At 47.8% G+C, this 14905-nt stretch overlaps 1 protein-coding gene across 1 annotated transcript in view; it reads left to right on the top strand.

Moving 5' to 3' along the window:
* The window catches only part of mms22l (MMS22-like, DNA repair protein), a 39078-nt gene that overhangs the window by 21584 nt on the left and 2589 nt on the right, over positions 1-14905 (top strand). The window contains exons 16-21 of the mRNA XM_080768016.1: positions 7209-7396; positions 8658-8808; positions 9465-9577; positions 9911-10053; positions 11441-11597; positions 13381-13526. Coding sequence (XP_080624142.1) covers positions 7209-7396; positions 8658-8808; positions 9465-9577; positions 9911-10053; positions 11441-11597; positions 13381-13526 — 898 coding nt within the window. The remainder of the gene's footprint in view (positions 1-7208; positions 7397-8657; positions 8809-9464; positions 9578-9910; positions 10054-11440; positions 11598-13380; positions 13527-14905) is intronic.

Raw genomic sequence — 14905 nt, 5'->3', positions numbered from 1 at the left:
GATGGTAAAAGTGGTTAAAGGATAAAAGGACATACTGTAGATGCGTTCGTGTCCTAAATGGATTAAAGTGGGGTGCGATGGTACGCTGTGTTGGGGGGGAGGGGGGAGGGGGGGGGGGGGGGGAGAGCTGCCGCTGATCCCCTTTAGTGCTGGGAAGTAACTACAAGTATACAGTTTACTCGAGTATGCCTACTTAACCCATTCTGACCGGGAACCCATTTTGGTGTTAGCATCATGTTATGCTTTAGCTATTGAAAAATAGCAGATCTACAAGCTCATAGCGCGCCACCGAGTGGCGCGCTACGAGCTTGTAGGTCTGCTATTTTTGAAAAATCGAAGAGCGACTGACATTTTTAGAATCTGATCTCAGGTCAGAATGGGTTCATCAGACCAGTGTGTTGTCCAGTGGAAACCTCGTATGAATCTGATCTCAGGTCAGAATGGGTTAAGTACAATTTTTGAGGTGCTTTTACTTGACTTGAGCATGTTCATGTTGTCCATGTCTTTTGTATACTTTACACTTCTACTCCGCTACGTCTCAGAGGCAGTTATTTGGAAACCTTAGTTACTACTACGGTAGTTGTACTTGGTAGTTTTAAGGACATAAACGTACACGGGCCACTTCTTAATGGCCGATCTACAAGCTCACAACGTGTTGCGTTGCGACGCATCAGGAGCTTTTTTTTTTTCGAACATATTTTGACGCCAACACTTTAGTACTTTTTATTCAAGTAACATTTCTAACTTTTTTTTTTCTCTGTCAGGTGGAAACCTCACATGTCCTCATATTATTGTTAGTTTTCAGGATTCAAATTCATAAGTAGCAAAAGTGGCCACGATTCAAGCTTGTGGATCTGCTACATTTATGTATTTTATACTTTGTTTATTCTTTCAGCATAACATTAGAGATCTGCTACTTTTGATACTGTCTGACACTAGTGTGACCAAGTATAGGACGTGAATTTGAATTTTGAAAAAAGGTGGTAGAACAGAGAGAGATATGAGGTTTCAAATGTTTATTATTATTATAGTATTGCTACTTTTACTCAAGTAAACGAAAATAAAAATAAAAAAAACGAATCCGAGTACGTCTGATCCCCCTGTACACAGAAGCCTGTACTTAGGGGGGGGGAGGGGTGGGGGGCTAGGGGGGGAGGGGGGGGGGCTCCCAGCGCGGGGCTGCTTGATCCTGGAGGCCGAGAGCCGCGGCAGCGCCGCAGCATCCCGCTAGGCCCACAGCGCCTGGCATTAGCCCAGATAAGCAGCTGAAGGAGCTGTAATCTCATTTAGACTGGAGATGATCCCCCTGTCTCCCAGATGAGAGAGCGGGAGGGGAGCGGAGAGCGAGGGAGAGAGAGGGGGGAGAGGGGGGAGAGGAGAGGGGCCGGGGTGAGCAGTTGTACCACCTACACCCCCTCTCCGCTCCTTCCCTCCCTCGCCCCCCGATAGCACCCCACTCCACTCCGCCGCAGTTGCTGAAACGCATATGCGCGCGCACACGCACGTACACATACTACACACACACACGTAGGTAGTACTATACTTGTGAGGACGTCAGTGTTTTAGGATGGTGATTTATTTTTATATTCCTTTTACTGGAATCTTAAAGCCGTAAATAAAGCTACATACAAGCTCGTGTTGTGTTGTGAACTTGTAGATCGGCTAAGTTTCGTCGTGTGCAACACCGTCGTCAACCAAGCATAGATCAGGGCTAACTCTCCAACCCTCCCTAAACCTGTAAGCTCAAAATGTTGAGTCCTATAACACTAAACCCATTCTGAGTCTGTTCCTAATTGTAAGTATAAGCTCATTTATTTATTTATCATAAAACAACCATTTTGCTTGTGAGGAGGACAAGGAAGATTGTCCTCATGTGGTGTCTTATTTTCTCAAATACTTGAGAGGACATTTGGCGCTCACAAGTATAGTGATAGAAGTGTGCACGCTCAGCCGCGTGCGCACGTGCACACACACACACACACACACACATACATCTCACACACACCTCAGCTGCCTCTTTCCCCTTCCAGCAAGGTTGCGTCTAATCCAGGGAGAGCTGAGACAATCGATTAGAGTCTGAATTCATTAGCCTGGTTACTATGGGCGGAATGGAGCCTTTCACACCCATCAAGACTCATTGTACAGCACGTCGTCAGAGACCCCACTTAATCCTCCTCACCAGGCCTCGCACAATGTCTACGCACACACACACACACACACTCATACACACTCACACATACACACTCACACACTCATACACACTCATACACACTCACACGCACGCACACTTACGTCTACACACACACATGCGCGCGCACACACACACACACACACTTCTTACAACGTCTACTCAAACACATGCGTGCATACACACACAAACATTAAAGTGTTTGCACACGCACACTTTAACTTACGTCTCTACATACACACATGCGCGCACACACATGCGCGCACTTCTTTCGTCTACTCACACACACACACACTTCCTACAATGTGCACAGTTGCACACATTCCTTACGTCTACACACACACTATTAGAGACCCTGTTTAACCCCCTCTCACACTCCAGTCCCTACCCAGCTGCACTAGCATGGATGCATGCATGCACACACACACACACACACACACACACACACACACACTTTAGAAAAGAGCCAAAAGAAATACAACAACAACATAGCATCTGATCTCAAAATCTCAAAATCTAAATCCTGACCTAGACCAGACTGAACCACCAAGACGCTACGAGCTTGTAGATCTGCTATTTTCATCTAATGTACCCCCCCCCGCCGCCATATTAGCGATACTACTCGATTCAAACGGTAACTTGTAGCACAAACACAGTGAAACACACAGCAGGTCAATCTATACTTACGGCCCCCCATGTTGTTGTCCATCATGCTCCTATAGGCTCCATGGTGTTGTGCTGTGTTTCCTACCTCTTTAATCTAAATGCAATCTGAATTAATTTCCCCCTAATGGCCCTGAGAAGAAAGGCCCGCCAGACCCCCCCCCCCCCCCCCCCCAGCGAGAGGCCTCGACCATCACGAGGGCTCCAGTGCACTTTATCAAGCCAAGGAGATATGGATTAATTGTCTCCCTGTAGTGAGCACATACAGCACAGTGTGTGTGCCAGGCAGCCCCTGTGAACTACATGTGTTTGAGAACATGCTCTACTTTACTCGAGTATTTGTATCTTTTGGAGACGTTTGTTTATAAAAACACTTTGAGGGCTTTATTTTAATATATGACATAATATACCGAGGCTGCCGGGATAGTTTAATCACCTTTGGAGCATACAGTACGCCGAAGTATTTGTGCCTTTGACCCATCCGCTCGAAAACACTCCAATGATTTGTTATTGAGCCCACAAAAGAGACACTTCCATGATCCGGGTCATAGACAAAGAGCACAGCGGGCTAGGATTGTCTCTATACCCACGTTGGCTTTGCATTGGACTCAGTAACTCATAACGTGTGTGAAACACGGGGAGGTCCATGAAATGAATACGTTTCGGAATCACTGCTAGAGCCGTACAAATCCTCCCTTATCGGGGTCACTGGCATATGTTTTCCAATGGGGGTCCGTGGCCTAATAAACGAAAAGGTTTGGGAACCACTGCTTTAGATCGTGTCAAAGGTCATGTCTCACCTAGAGACACAGGATCGGAGACACATTTTGACCATAAGGTCGAGATTGAATTCATCTCCTGAGAGCATCAATCAGGCTCTACTGTATTACCTCAACGGCAATCTGAGAACCCATCGTCAAAAAGGAAAAACAGCGCCCTCCTTTCCTTTAGAATGTGATGGAGTCAACTCACCAGTCTGTCTGGAGAGACTAGCTCAACGGTAAAGATGGTAAAGATGTTAGCGCTTGGCAGGAAACCGGGTTCAAATCTGGGATGAAAGAAAGTGACATAGTGCAGCTTTAATGACAAATCTTGTACTTTTGACTCCCACTACATTTCTAGGATGGGGGGAAAGTACAATAATTAAACAGTTGAACTCTTATTTTGATACATTTAGTTTTTAAACATTTCTGGAAAGTCTTTTTGGGTGAAAATGTCAGGATATGAATACAGCAATGCATCAATTAATCAAATCAAATAATATTAATAATAAAAAGAAAGACATTTTGTACTTTTTCATTTTTAGTTTTGAATACTTTCTTTTTAATAGTATTTAAAGCAAGTTGCCAAGTACTAACTGTACTTAAACTCAAGTACAAATTTGGCAGAGCAACTTTTACTTAGTAGTTGAGTTCATATTTTGTCCGGAAGTATCTAGTACTATTGACTCAATTCGTGAAGTTGAGTACTTCATGAGAGACTAGGTTTGGAGCATTAATGGAGGTCATGCAGTTTGGATTCATTTGAATAAAAGCCAGTGTTTTGTAATAGGCAGCTATTAGCCCATTCTGACCGGGCACCCATTTTGGTGTTGGCATCATGTTATGCTTTAGCTATTGAAAAATAGCAGATCTACAAGCTCATATCGCGCCACCGAGTGGCGCGATACGAGCTTGTAGGTCTGCTATTTTTGAAAAATTCGAAGAACGACTGACATTTTTAGAATCTGATCTCAGGTCAGAATGGGTTCATCAGACCAGTGTGTGTCCAGTGGAAACCTCGTATGAATCTGATCTCAGGTCAGAATGGGTTAGTGTCCTCACAACCATTCATGTACAGTAGGTGTATTACTATTCTTCTCTACCGGGAGCACTCGGCTGTCTCTGCCTCACACACACGCACACACACACACACACACACACACACACACACACACACGCACACACCTCAAAAGGTGAAACACTAACTTAAGCGCTCTCCTCTTATTTCAGGGCCCTGGCTCCCGTAACACGGTATCTTGTTAGAGTGGCTAATTCCCCAAACTTCCCCATCTCAGATCTCGGGGTTGCAGGGCCACTACATTTGCACATTAATGGCGAGAGAGAGAGAGTGTAGGAGAGTTAGACGTCCCAGAAGGCCCTCTGTGTTACGGCCTGGACCACGCTGACCCAGTTAACCAAATAAAAAGAGAGACTATGCTCTCCCTCTCCCTCTCTCTCTCTCTCTATCGCTAGCGCAGCTTTCCAATTCGTCCCGCCAAATTAAGCATAATTCCTCTTCCTGGCAATACCTCGGTATCTCTTCGTGATTAATGCGTTTTCTTCTGATACAATTAACGGGTAATTATGTAGCCTGGCGAATGTAGCCGGGGCATCATTATGTCTATTAAGACCTGCATGGAATCCGCACACATTAACCCGTTGAGACCTGAGCACGCGTCTGTGGGTCAACCGTATATACCTTTTAACCACTTTAACCAGTATGTTAAACTTTATAGCAGATCTACAGGTTCGCTCAGTGCCGCGCTACGAACCTGTAGATCTGCTATTTTTGAAAAATCGTGAAAATGTGTGCAAATCTTTGAATATATTATTCTTTCACAGCAACCGTTTTTAACTCAAATCTTTGCTTGGAACAATATATTTTCAGATGGTGCTCCGCGGCCAATTACATATCATTTTTGGCGTCCTTGACATGAAGTAGTTTGAGAACCACTGACATAAAAACGTAGATTTTTTCAGAAAACATGTCATGGTTTAGAAATACATTGAGTAGAATCTGGTCTCAACGGGTTAAGAGAATCACTCTGCCGCCCGTCAGGCAGATAGGGAGGAGGGTCCGAGCGGAGGACGCGCTCCTTGATGGCCATCGCCATGGTGCGGAGGCGAGCGGCCAATCAGAGCCATAATTCCCCACATCTATTCCTTCCCATGACCCTCTCTGGTGCGCAGAGTTCTCACTACTAACTCAACCCCCGGCACTAGAGTCAAAGTATCAGGTTTTATATCAATGCGTTACTGTATTCATAATATCGCTGCTGTTGGGAGAAAACCACCTAACGCATAATTCAGTGCTATTGAGAGAGAGAGAGAGTTGTTTCGAAAATATTGAACCAATGAAAAGTAGTGAAAACTTTGGAATTGGAATCCTTCCTAGAAATGCATTGGAATCAAAAGTGCAATATTTATGTTGTACTGTAGTAGAAGTGAAGTATTCAAAAATCCAATTACTAAACTAGAGATACTACTAATTACTGTATCTTTCACTTCAGTACAGTACTCATGGTAAATGAACTGTCGGCCACTGGTCTCAAATAGACGTGCCTTTTCTCTGTTTTTTTCCCGTTGCTTGTCTGTCTCCTCTTCCTCCGTCACAATGAACAGCCCACCTGTTTCACCTGTAGCTCTGCGACCTTCACCCGGAGGTCGTTGGTGTAACACACACCCCTGTCCCATGGCTGAACCTGGCCCCAAAACACACACTACAGTTCACTCTGCACGCACGCACGCGCACACACACACACCCCTGCCACCGTACCCATGGTGACAAGAGGGGGTCCCTGAGGGTCTCCAGGGGCCGTAACTCTACTCAGGACTCTGCCAGCACCTGGAGAGGGTGACCCGGGGGCCACTGGGACTCCTGAGACAGACAGGGGGGCCTCAGCACAGGAGAGACACAACATTGATGTTTAACACAAAGCAACACAATCCATGTCTTTGTGTCAGTGTCAGCATGCACTGACTGACTGGGCTGGGATCTGGAACAGAGTGGGTGTGACAGTTAATCCAACTAATCTATTTAAAAAAGTTAATAAAAAAATAACACTACATAAAAATATCGTCAATCAAAACATCCCAAATAGCTGAACTGCAGGGTCACCACACCTTTTAAAAAGATAATTGTTGAGTGTAAATTTCGGCATAGTGTCAAGGCGATGACAATTTACAATTACAATTTAGACATTTAGCACACGCTCTTAATCCAGAGCGATTTACAGGAAGGGATTTACAGTAAGGGAGAACAACAAATGGTAATACATGAAATACATGATCATCAAGGATCATAAGCAAGATAAGAACGGTATAAAGGACCTAACATCCGACTAACAGTAGAATATCTGTACAACGTTACAGTACATACTTTTAGCCTTTACCTACGAGATGACACCTTAGGGTTTCACTTCAAAATGGTAACAAATTACTTTTTTATACAATTTCTGTCCTAAAATGTTGCTGTCCTCACAAGTATACTGATACAAACGTGTGTGTTTTCATGCATGCATGTGTGTGTGTGTGTGTGTGTGTGCGCGTGCTTGTGTGTGTGTGTGTGTGTGTGGCGCCTATGCCTTGTCTTCCAGGAGGGTCCATCATCAGCGCAGCGTGCAGTCTGCTTGGGGCGGTCCCGGTGCTGGTGGTGGTGGTGGTGGCGTGGGGAAACAGCGCCACCTAGCGGTGGCAGCGGCCCTGTGGTCTCACTTCTTCCCCTTCCTGCGCAGCCTGCGCCTCTCGCAGACGCCCCCCACGCAGCTGGCAGACGCAGCCGCAGGTCAGTGAGAGCAGTGAGGGGGGGAAAGTATACTCATTAAAATGGGTTTTACTTGAGTGAAAGTATCAATACGGCAATGTAGGACTATACGTAACATAACTGTGTACCGGAATTCAAAATGCACATTCTGCAGAATGGCCCTTTTCATTACAAAATGAAAATAGCAGATCTACAAGGCAAGCTCACAATGAGTTGCATGCTATTTTCATATGGACGAAATATATGTAGTTTGGTGATGTGTTCTTGTTTTGTAATAATAATCAAAATCTACAAAGTATCTAGTAACTAAAGTTGTAGATCGTCTTTTTTCAAAAGATGTTTATTGTTTTGAATACTTGAAATGGCACATTCTGCACAATGAGAACTTTTACTTTTACACAAGTACATTTGGATTTATTTTTTAAAGTACATTTTGAAATCCAGACTTTAACCTTTTTAAGTATTTCTAAATGGCAGTATTGATACTTTTTCCTAGCCTTGCATAGCCAGCCTTCATCTGCCTTTGCAGTGCATATTGCTCCAGGCAGATTCAATCTGGCCTTCCTCTCAGATTGGTCTGGAACCAGGCTATAACCAACCAGGGCCCAGGATGAGACTAATATCCATGCAGTGATACGTATATGCAGGCTTCACCCTGCTGGCCCTGGACCTGCTCTATGTGTTTCTAATGCTTGGTGTTCTACACTACAGGCTTCACCCTGCTGGCCCTGGACCTGCCCTCCAGTCCTCTCTATGTTTCTAATGCTTGGTGTTCTACACTACAGGCTTCACCCTGCTGGTCCTGGACCTGCCCTCCAGTGTTCTCTATGTTTCTAATGCTTGGTGTTCTACACTACAGGCTTCACCCTGCTGGCCCTGGACCTGCCCTCCAGTCCTCTCTATGTTTCTAATGCTTGGTGTTCCACACTACAGGCTTCACTCTGCTGGCCCTGGACCTGCTCTATGTGTTCCTAATGCTTGGTGTTCCACACTACAGGCTTCACTCTGCTGGCCCTGGACCTGCCCTCCAGTGTTCTCTATGTTTCTAATGCTTGGTGTTCTACACTACAGGCTTCACTCTGCTGGCCCTGGACCTGCCCTCCAGTCCTCTCTATGTTTCTAATGCTTGGTGTTCTACACTACAGGCTTCACTCTGCTGGCCCTGGACCTGCCCTCCAGTCCTCTCTATGTTTCTAATGCTTGGTGTTCCACACTACAGGCTTCACTCTGCTGGCCCTGGACCTGCTCTATGTGTTCCTAATGCTTGATGTTCTACTTACAGGCTTCACCCTGCTGGCCCTGGACCTGCCCTCCAGTGCTCCTCAGGACCTTCAGCCCAGCCCCGTTCAGGCCATCATGCAGTGCTTCGGCTGGGACGACATGCTCCACCCTCTGCTCGTCACCCGCTACCTGCCACACCTGCTGCAGAACAGGTATACAACACCTCTGTCACTATGGTGCCCACACCGTCACTAACTGGTGGATTATAGTTTGGTTAAACTGAAAAGAAAAAGAAAAAAATGTTTAGTTGTCCTGTCCTGTCTTGAGTGGTGCGCCCGCTGCCTGTGTGTAGGGGCGACACGCAGCCACTCTATACATCTCCGTACAAGAGTGTATTACTGGATTTGGCAGACCATCGGCTACTGCCATCGGTGAAAGTCAAGTCTTTTACCGATGCGCCGATGGCAGTTAACAAGGCAAACATCGGCCCCTACCGATTGTCGGCCGATGCATCGGTGCAGCCCTACTCTAAAGGAATGGGGTTGGGGGGAATGGTTCATGTTTTTGAGCGGTGCACACCGCTCCAATAATTGGCCGTGTGTGACTTTATGTATGTCTGTCAGTAAAAACTGCTGTAATACCGCTGGGTGACCTAAAGTGTCACTGTTCAGCAGCCTAACACACACACAGACCCATTGACCACTGCAGCACACACACACACACACACGCACACACAGCCTGCAGCACTGCAACACACGGGTGTGAGTTTTTCGAAAATAGCATAAGTACAAGCTCTCAGCGAGGCACAAAGTGATGCGCTGTGAGCTTGTAGATCTGGTAGTAATCCACCATGTCCCCCTCCCCTCAGTGAGCTGGTGTCCTCGGTGGGTAATGCGTCAGCGGGGTCCGTCAGGGCCTGGTTCCGCTGTGTCCTGCAGCAACACCTGCACAAGAACACCGACGGGTCGGACAGCAGAGCAGGTACAGTACAGTACAGTATATGCTACAATGCTGTGGCTCACACGTTTTGAGCTCCATTTTGACAGCATTTTTTTATTTTAGTCATAGTCTCTAGAATAGTTTTCATTTAGTTTTAGTCACATTTTAGTCACCTGGAATGTTTTAGTGTTGATCTAGTTTGTGTCGACTAAAATATCATAAGATTTTTGTCGCCTAAATCTACAGTTGATTTTGTCGACTAAAATGTGTTTTGGCGGGCCTTGATGCCGCCGTAATGACAGATTTTACACTTGCTGAAAATAGCAGATCTGAGGTATTATTTATTTGGCCTATAATGCTGTGTTTGTCTTCCAGGCAGAGCCATGGAGGAGCAGCTGTGTGAGCTCACCAGGCTGGTGTTCAGGCTCCCTGAGGTGGACAGTCTGCTGCAGAGAGCAGGCGTCATCCAGCCTGCCTCCAGACTGGAGCCCTGCCCCGCCCTGGGCCTCTTTGTCAAGGTAAAGTCCATAGACTGGAGCCCTGCCCTGGGTCAAGGTAACCACCATAGACCACCCTGCCCTGGGTCAAGGTAACCATCAGACAAGAGTAGAACTGGGTGGCAGGTGTAGGACCAAACAGTGGATAAGGCTATATAAAATCTTAATGTTTCTGATGAAGACTTGATCTGTGTCGAAACGTTAATTTAAAACCTTCACTGGGAGCATTTCAAAGTTACAATTTGCAGACTTCTATATTTTCGAGGGGCGCTATAGCTACAGGTTTGTTTGTCTTTAGTTAAATGTTTGTTTTGTACAATGACAGATCTACAAGCTCATAGAGCGTCGAGTGGCGCGCTGCAAGCTTGTAGGTCGGCTATTTTTTTAAACGACGCCATAGAAACATAGCTTTTTCAGAAAACTGTCAAGGATGTAGAAGACATTTTTAGAATCTGATCTCAGGTCAGAATGAGTTAATGAACCTCGTAGTTATCTGGCAAGATCTTTACTGTAGATATACTGCACAGGTCAAATAAGTAAATGAAGGGAGAAAAAACAGATTCTCGACCTACTGTACTGTGCATGAGCACGATTAAGTCGGTCCTTGGGTCTAAATATAGAATTTGGTTAATTGCCCGGCCCTATGTACAGTACTAGCAATGTCTGCTGTCTGCTGCAGTAAGAACATTGGCTACTGTCTGTGGAGATGATCTTTCCCAGGACATACTAGACGTCCCATCCCTACTTTTCATCATGTTCCATTTCCCAAAGTCTATACATGTCAAAATGTACTCAGCATATCTACTGTAAGTCAAATTCAGCCTCCGACAAGCGTGCACTATGTATTATAAATGACTGTATGTGATGTACGTCCTCAGTGTAAACGCGGTCACAGTCATATCTACAGTAGTTCCTGGGAAGTGCCATTTACGATGCTCTGGTATCTACTTCAAATACGGAAATTCCGGCTCACATTTCCATGCAAATTTCTGTCAAATAAATTTAATTCCATATCTGTCCATCTCTCTGTAAATTCTCCCCTCTCTCTCTCTCTGTGGCTGTGAGGATATTATTGCGTGTGTGTGGTCTCCCAAATCATTGGCAAATTATGAACATTTTATTGATAATATAACCTTAATATTAAAAATAAATATGAAAAAAAAACTGTAAAACAAACTGTACATCATTGGCTCTTAAAGTAGTGTCCGGGGCCCCCCAGGGGTCCTCGGACATTTTAACTCAAATCTTTGCTTCTGGAGGTGTGTATTTTTTATGGGGGCCGTAGTCAAAAACATATCCTTTTGGGGGTCCTTGACATGAAACTAATTGAGAACCACTGGTGTAGATTGGCTGTTTTGAGTGCCCGACCCTGTTGTAGTATGAACAAGGCTCCTCCCTCCCTCCCCAGGCTGTTGGCAGCGTGTACAGTGGACTGACGGTGCTGTCGGAGCGCTCGGCCATGGTGACCAGGGCTCTGGACTACATAGGAGACGTTCTGAAGCACATCAAACCATACCTGGTCAACAAGAACCAGGAGGGCATCCAGCTGGCCCACTGGGCTGTGGGTAGGTACTGTACTGAGGACACCTCGTCCACTGGGCTGTGGGTACTGAGGACACCTCGTCCACTGGGCTGTAGGTACTGAGGACACCTCGTCCACTGGGCTGTGGGACACCTCGTCCACTGGGCTGTGGGTAGGTACTGAGGACACCTCGTCCACTGGGCTGTGGGACACCTCGTCCACTGGGCTGTAGGTACTGAGGACACCTCGTCCACTGGGCTGTGGGTAGGTACTGAGGACACCTCGTCCACTGGGCTGTGGGTACTGAGGACACCTCGTCCACTGGGCTGTGGGTACTGAGGACACCTCGTCCACTGGGCTGTGGGTACTGAGGACACCTCTTCCACTGGGCTGTGGGTACTGAGGACACCTCGTCCACTGGGCTGTGGGTGGGTACTGAGGACACCTCTTCAACTGGGCTGTGGGTACTGAGGACACCTCGTCCACTGGGCTGTGGGTACTGAGGACACCTCGTCCACTGGGCTGTGGGTACTGAGGACACCTCGTCCACTGGGCTGTGGGTACTGAGGACACCTCTTCCACTGGGCTGTGGGTAGGTACTGAGGACACCTCTTCAACTGGGCTGTGGGTAGGTACTGAGGACACCTCTTCCACTGGGCTGTGGGTGGGTACTGAGGACACCTCGTCCACTAGGCTGTGGGTAGGTACTGAGGACACCTCTTCCACTGGGCTGTGGGTAGGTACTGAGGACACCTCTTCCACTGGGCTGTGGGTAGGTACTGAGGACACCTCGCCCACTGGGCTGTGGGTAGGTACTGTACTGAGGACACCTCGTCCACTGGGCTGTGGGTGGGTACTGAGGACACCTCTTCAACTGGGCTGTGGGTGGGTACTGAGGACACCTCTTCCACTGGGCTGTGGGTAGGTACTGAGGACACCTCGTCCACTGGGCTGTGGGTAGGTACTGTACTGAGGACACCTCGTCCACTGGGCTGTGGGTGGGTACTGAGGACACCTCTTCAACTGGGCTGTGGGTGGGTACTGAGGACACCTCTTCCACTGGGCTGTGGGTAGGTACTGAGGACACCTCGTCCACTGGGCTGTGGGTACTGAGGACACCTCGTCCACTGGGCTGTGGGTGGGTACTGAGGACACCTCTTCAACTGGGCTGTGGGTACTGTGGACACCTCGTCCACTGGGCTGTGGGTACTGAGGACACCTCGTCCACTGGGCTGTGGGTGGGTACTGAGGACACCTCGTCCACTGGGCTGTGGGTACTGAGGACACCTCGTCCACTGGGCTGTGGGTACTGAGGACACCTCGTCCACTGGGCTGTGGGTAGGTACTGAGGACACCTCGTCCACTGGGCTGTGGGTACTGAGTACACCTCGTCCACTGGGCTGTGGGTGGGTACTGAGGACACCTCTTCCACTGGGCTGTGGGTACTGAGGACACCTCGTCCACTGGGCTGTGGGTAGGTACTAAGGACACCTCGTCCACTGGGCTGTGGGTGGGTACTGAGGACACCTCTTCCACTGGGCTGTGGGTAGGTACTGAGGACACCTCGTCCACTGGGCTGTGGGTAGGGACAGGGACAGGACAGGGGACAGCTTGTCCACTGGGCTAGATCCTGTTTAAATGTAAATGGCACGATAAATGACTTTACTGTGGAACCTTAGCGTGGTGGAACATGGACTGAAAGAGAGAGAGAGAGTGTGTGTGTGTGTGTGTGTGTGTGTGTGTGTGTGTGTGTGTGTGTGTGTGTGTGTGTGTGTAAGCGAGTGTCTCTCTTGCATCATGTATGCTGTGCCTGCTTGCGTTTACAGGGAACATCGTGAAGCACTGGAGCCCCCTGCTGGCCACCTCCAAAGCTCAGCAGCTGCTGTTTCGCATCATAGATGGCATGCTGCTGCCTCACAACCCCACACAGCAGGACAGAGCGCTGAGGGACAGCCTGCCCCTCTATCTACAGGTCAGTACAGACCCCTCTATCTACAGGTACAGACAGCCTGCCCCTCTATCTACAGGTCAGTACAGACAGCCCCTCTATCTACAGGTCACTCAGTACAGACAGCCTGCCCCTCTATCTGCAGGTCAGTACAGACCCCTCTATCTACAGGTCAGTACAGACAGCCCCTCTATCTACAGGTCACTCAGTACAGACAGCCTGCCCCTCTATCTGCAGGTCAGTACAGACCCCTCTATCTACAGGTCAGTACAGACAGCCCCTCTATCTACAGGTACAGACAGCCTGCCCCTCTATCTACAGGTCAGTACAGACAGCCCCTCTATCTACAGGTCAGTACAGACAGCCTGCCCCTCTATCTGCAGGTCAGTACAGACAGCCTGCCCCTCTATCTGCAGGTCAGTACAGACAGCCTGCCCCTCTATCTGCAGGTCAGTACAGACAGCCTGCCCCTCTATCTGCAGGTCAGTACAGACAGCCTGCCCCTCTATCTACAGGTCAGTACAGACCCCTCTATCTACAGGTCAGTACAGACAGCCTGCCCCTCTATCTGCAGGTCAGTACAAACAGCCTGCCCCTCTATCTACAGGTCAGTACAGACAGCCTGCCCCTCTATCTGCAGGTCAGTACAAACAGCCTGCCCCTCTATCTACAGGTCAGTACAGACCCCTCTATCTACAGGTCAGTACAGACAGCCTGCCCCTCTATCTGCAGGTCAGTACAGACAGCCTGCCCCTCTATCTACAGGTCAGTACAGACCCCTCTATCTACAGGTCAGTACAGACCCCTCTATCTGCAGGTCAGTACAGACAGCCTGCCCCTCTATCTGCAGGTCAGTACAGACCCCTCTATCTGCAGGTCAGTACAGACAGCCTGCCCCTCTATCTGCAGGTCAGTTCAGAGCACTGTTGTTTTTGGAAGCACATTTTGATTGTAGTTTTTTAGTCATAGTCTCTTCAATAGTTTTAATTTAGTTTTAGTCACCTGGAATGTTTTAGTCGACTAAATATCATAAGATTTTAGTCGACTAAATCACTCAAATGTATTTTGGTGGGCCTTGATGCCGTCGTAATGATTGTTTTTACACTTGCTGAAAATAGCCGATCTACATAGCCAAAAAAATGTGTCGACCCCCAGGTTGAGATAGAGGCTCAGCCTGTGGACGGTGTGAGGCCGGTAGCACCCCCCCAAAATAGTGAAATCCCCACAGCGTTTGTATGGCGTGACGTAGAGAACCCCACGTGTGTGATACTGTGTGCCGTTTTGGCTCGCCCCTCTCCGATGCGGTGGGAGGGATTATTATGAAAACTGGCCACTAGCCAACAACTCCTTCACAAAGCTAAGTTGCATAATTGCATTAGAGAATATTTTCACAACTTTGACAC

Source organism: Protomyctophum bolini (assembly GCF_963924005.1).
Source record: "Protomyctophum bolini genome assembly, chromosome: 7".
Classification (NCBI taxonomy): domain Eukaryota; kingdom Metazoa; phylum Chordata; class Actinopteri; order Myctophiformes; family Myctophidae; genus Protomyctophum; species Protomyctophum bolini.
This window is presented reverse-complemented; position numbering and strand designations above follow the sequence as displayed.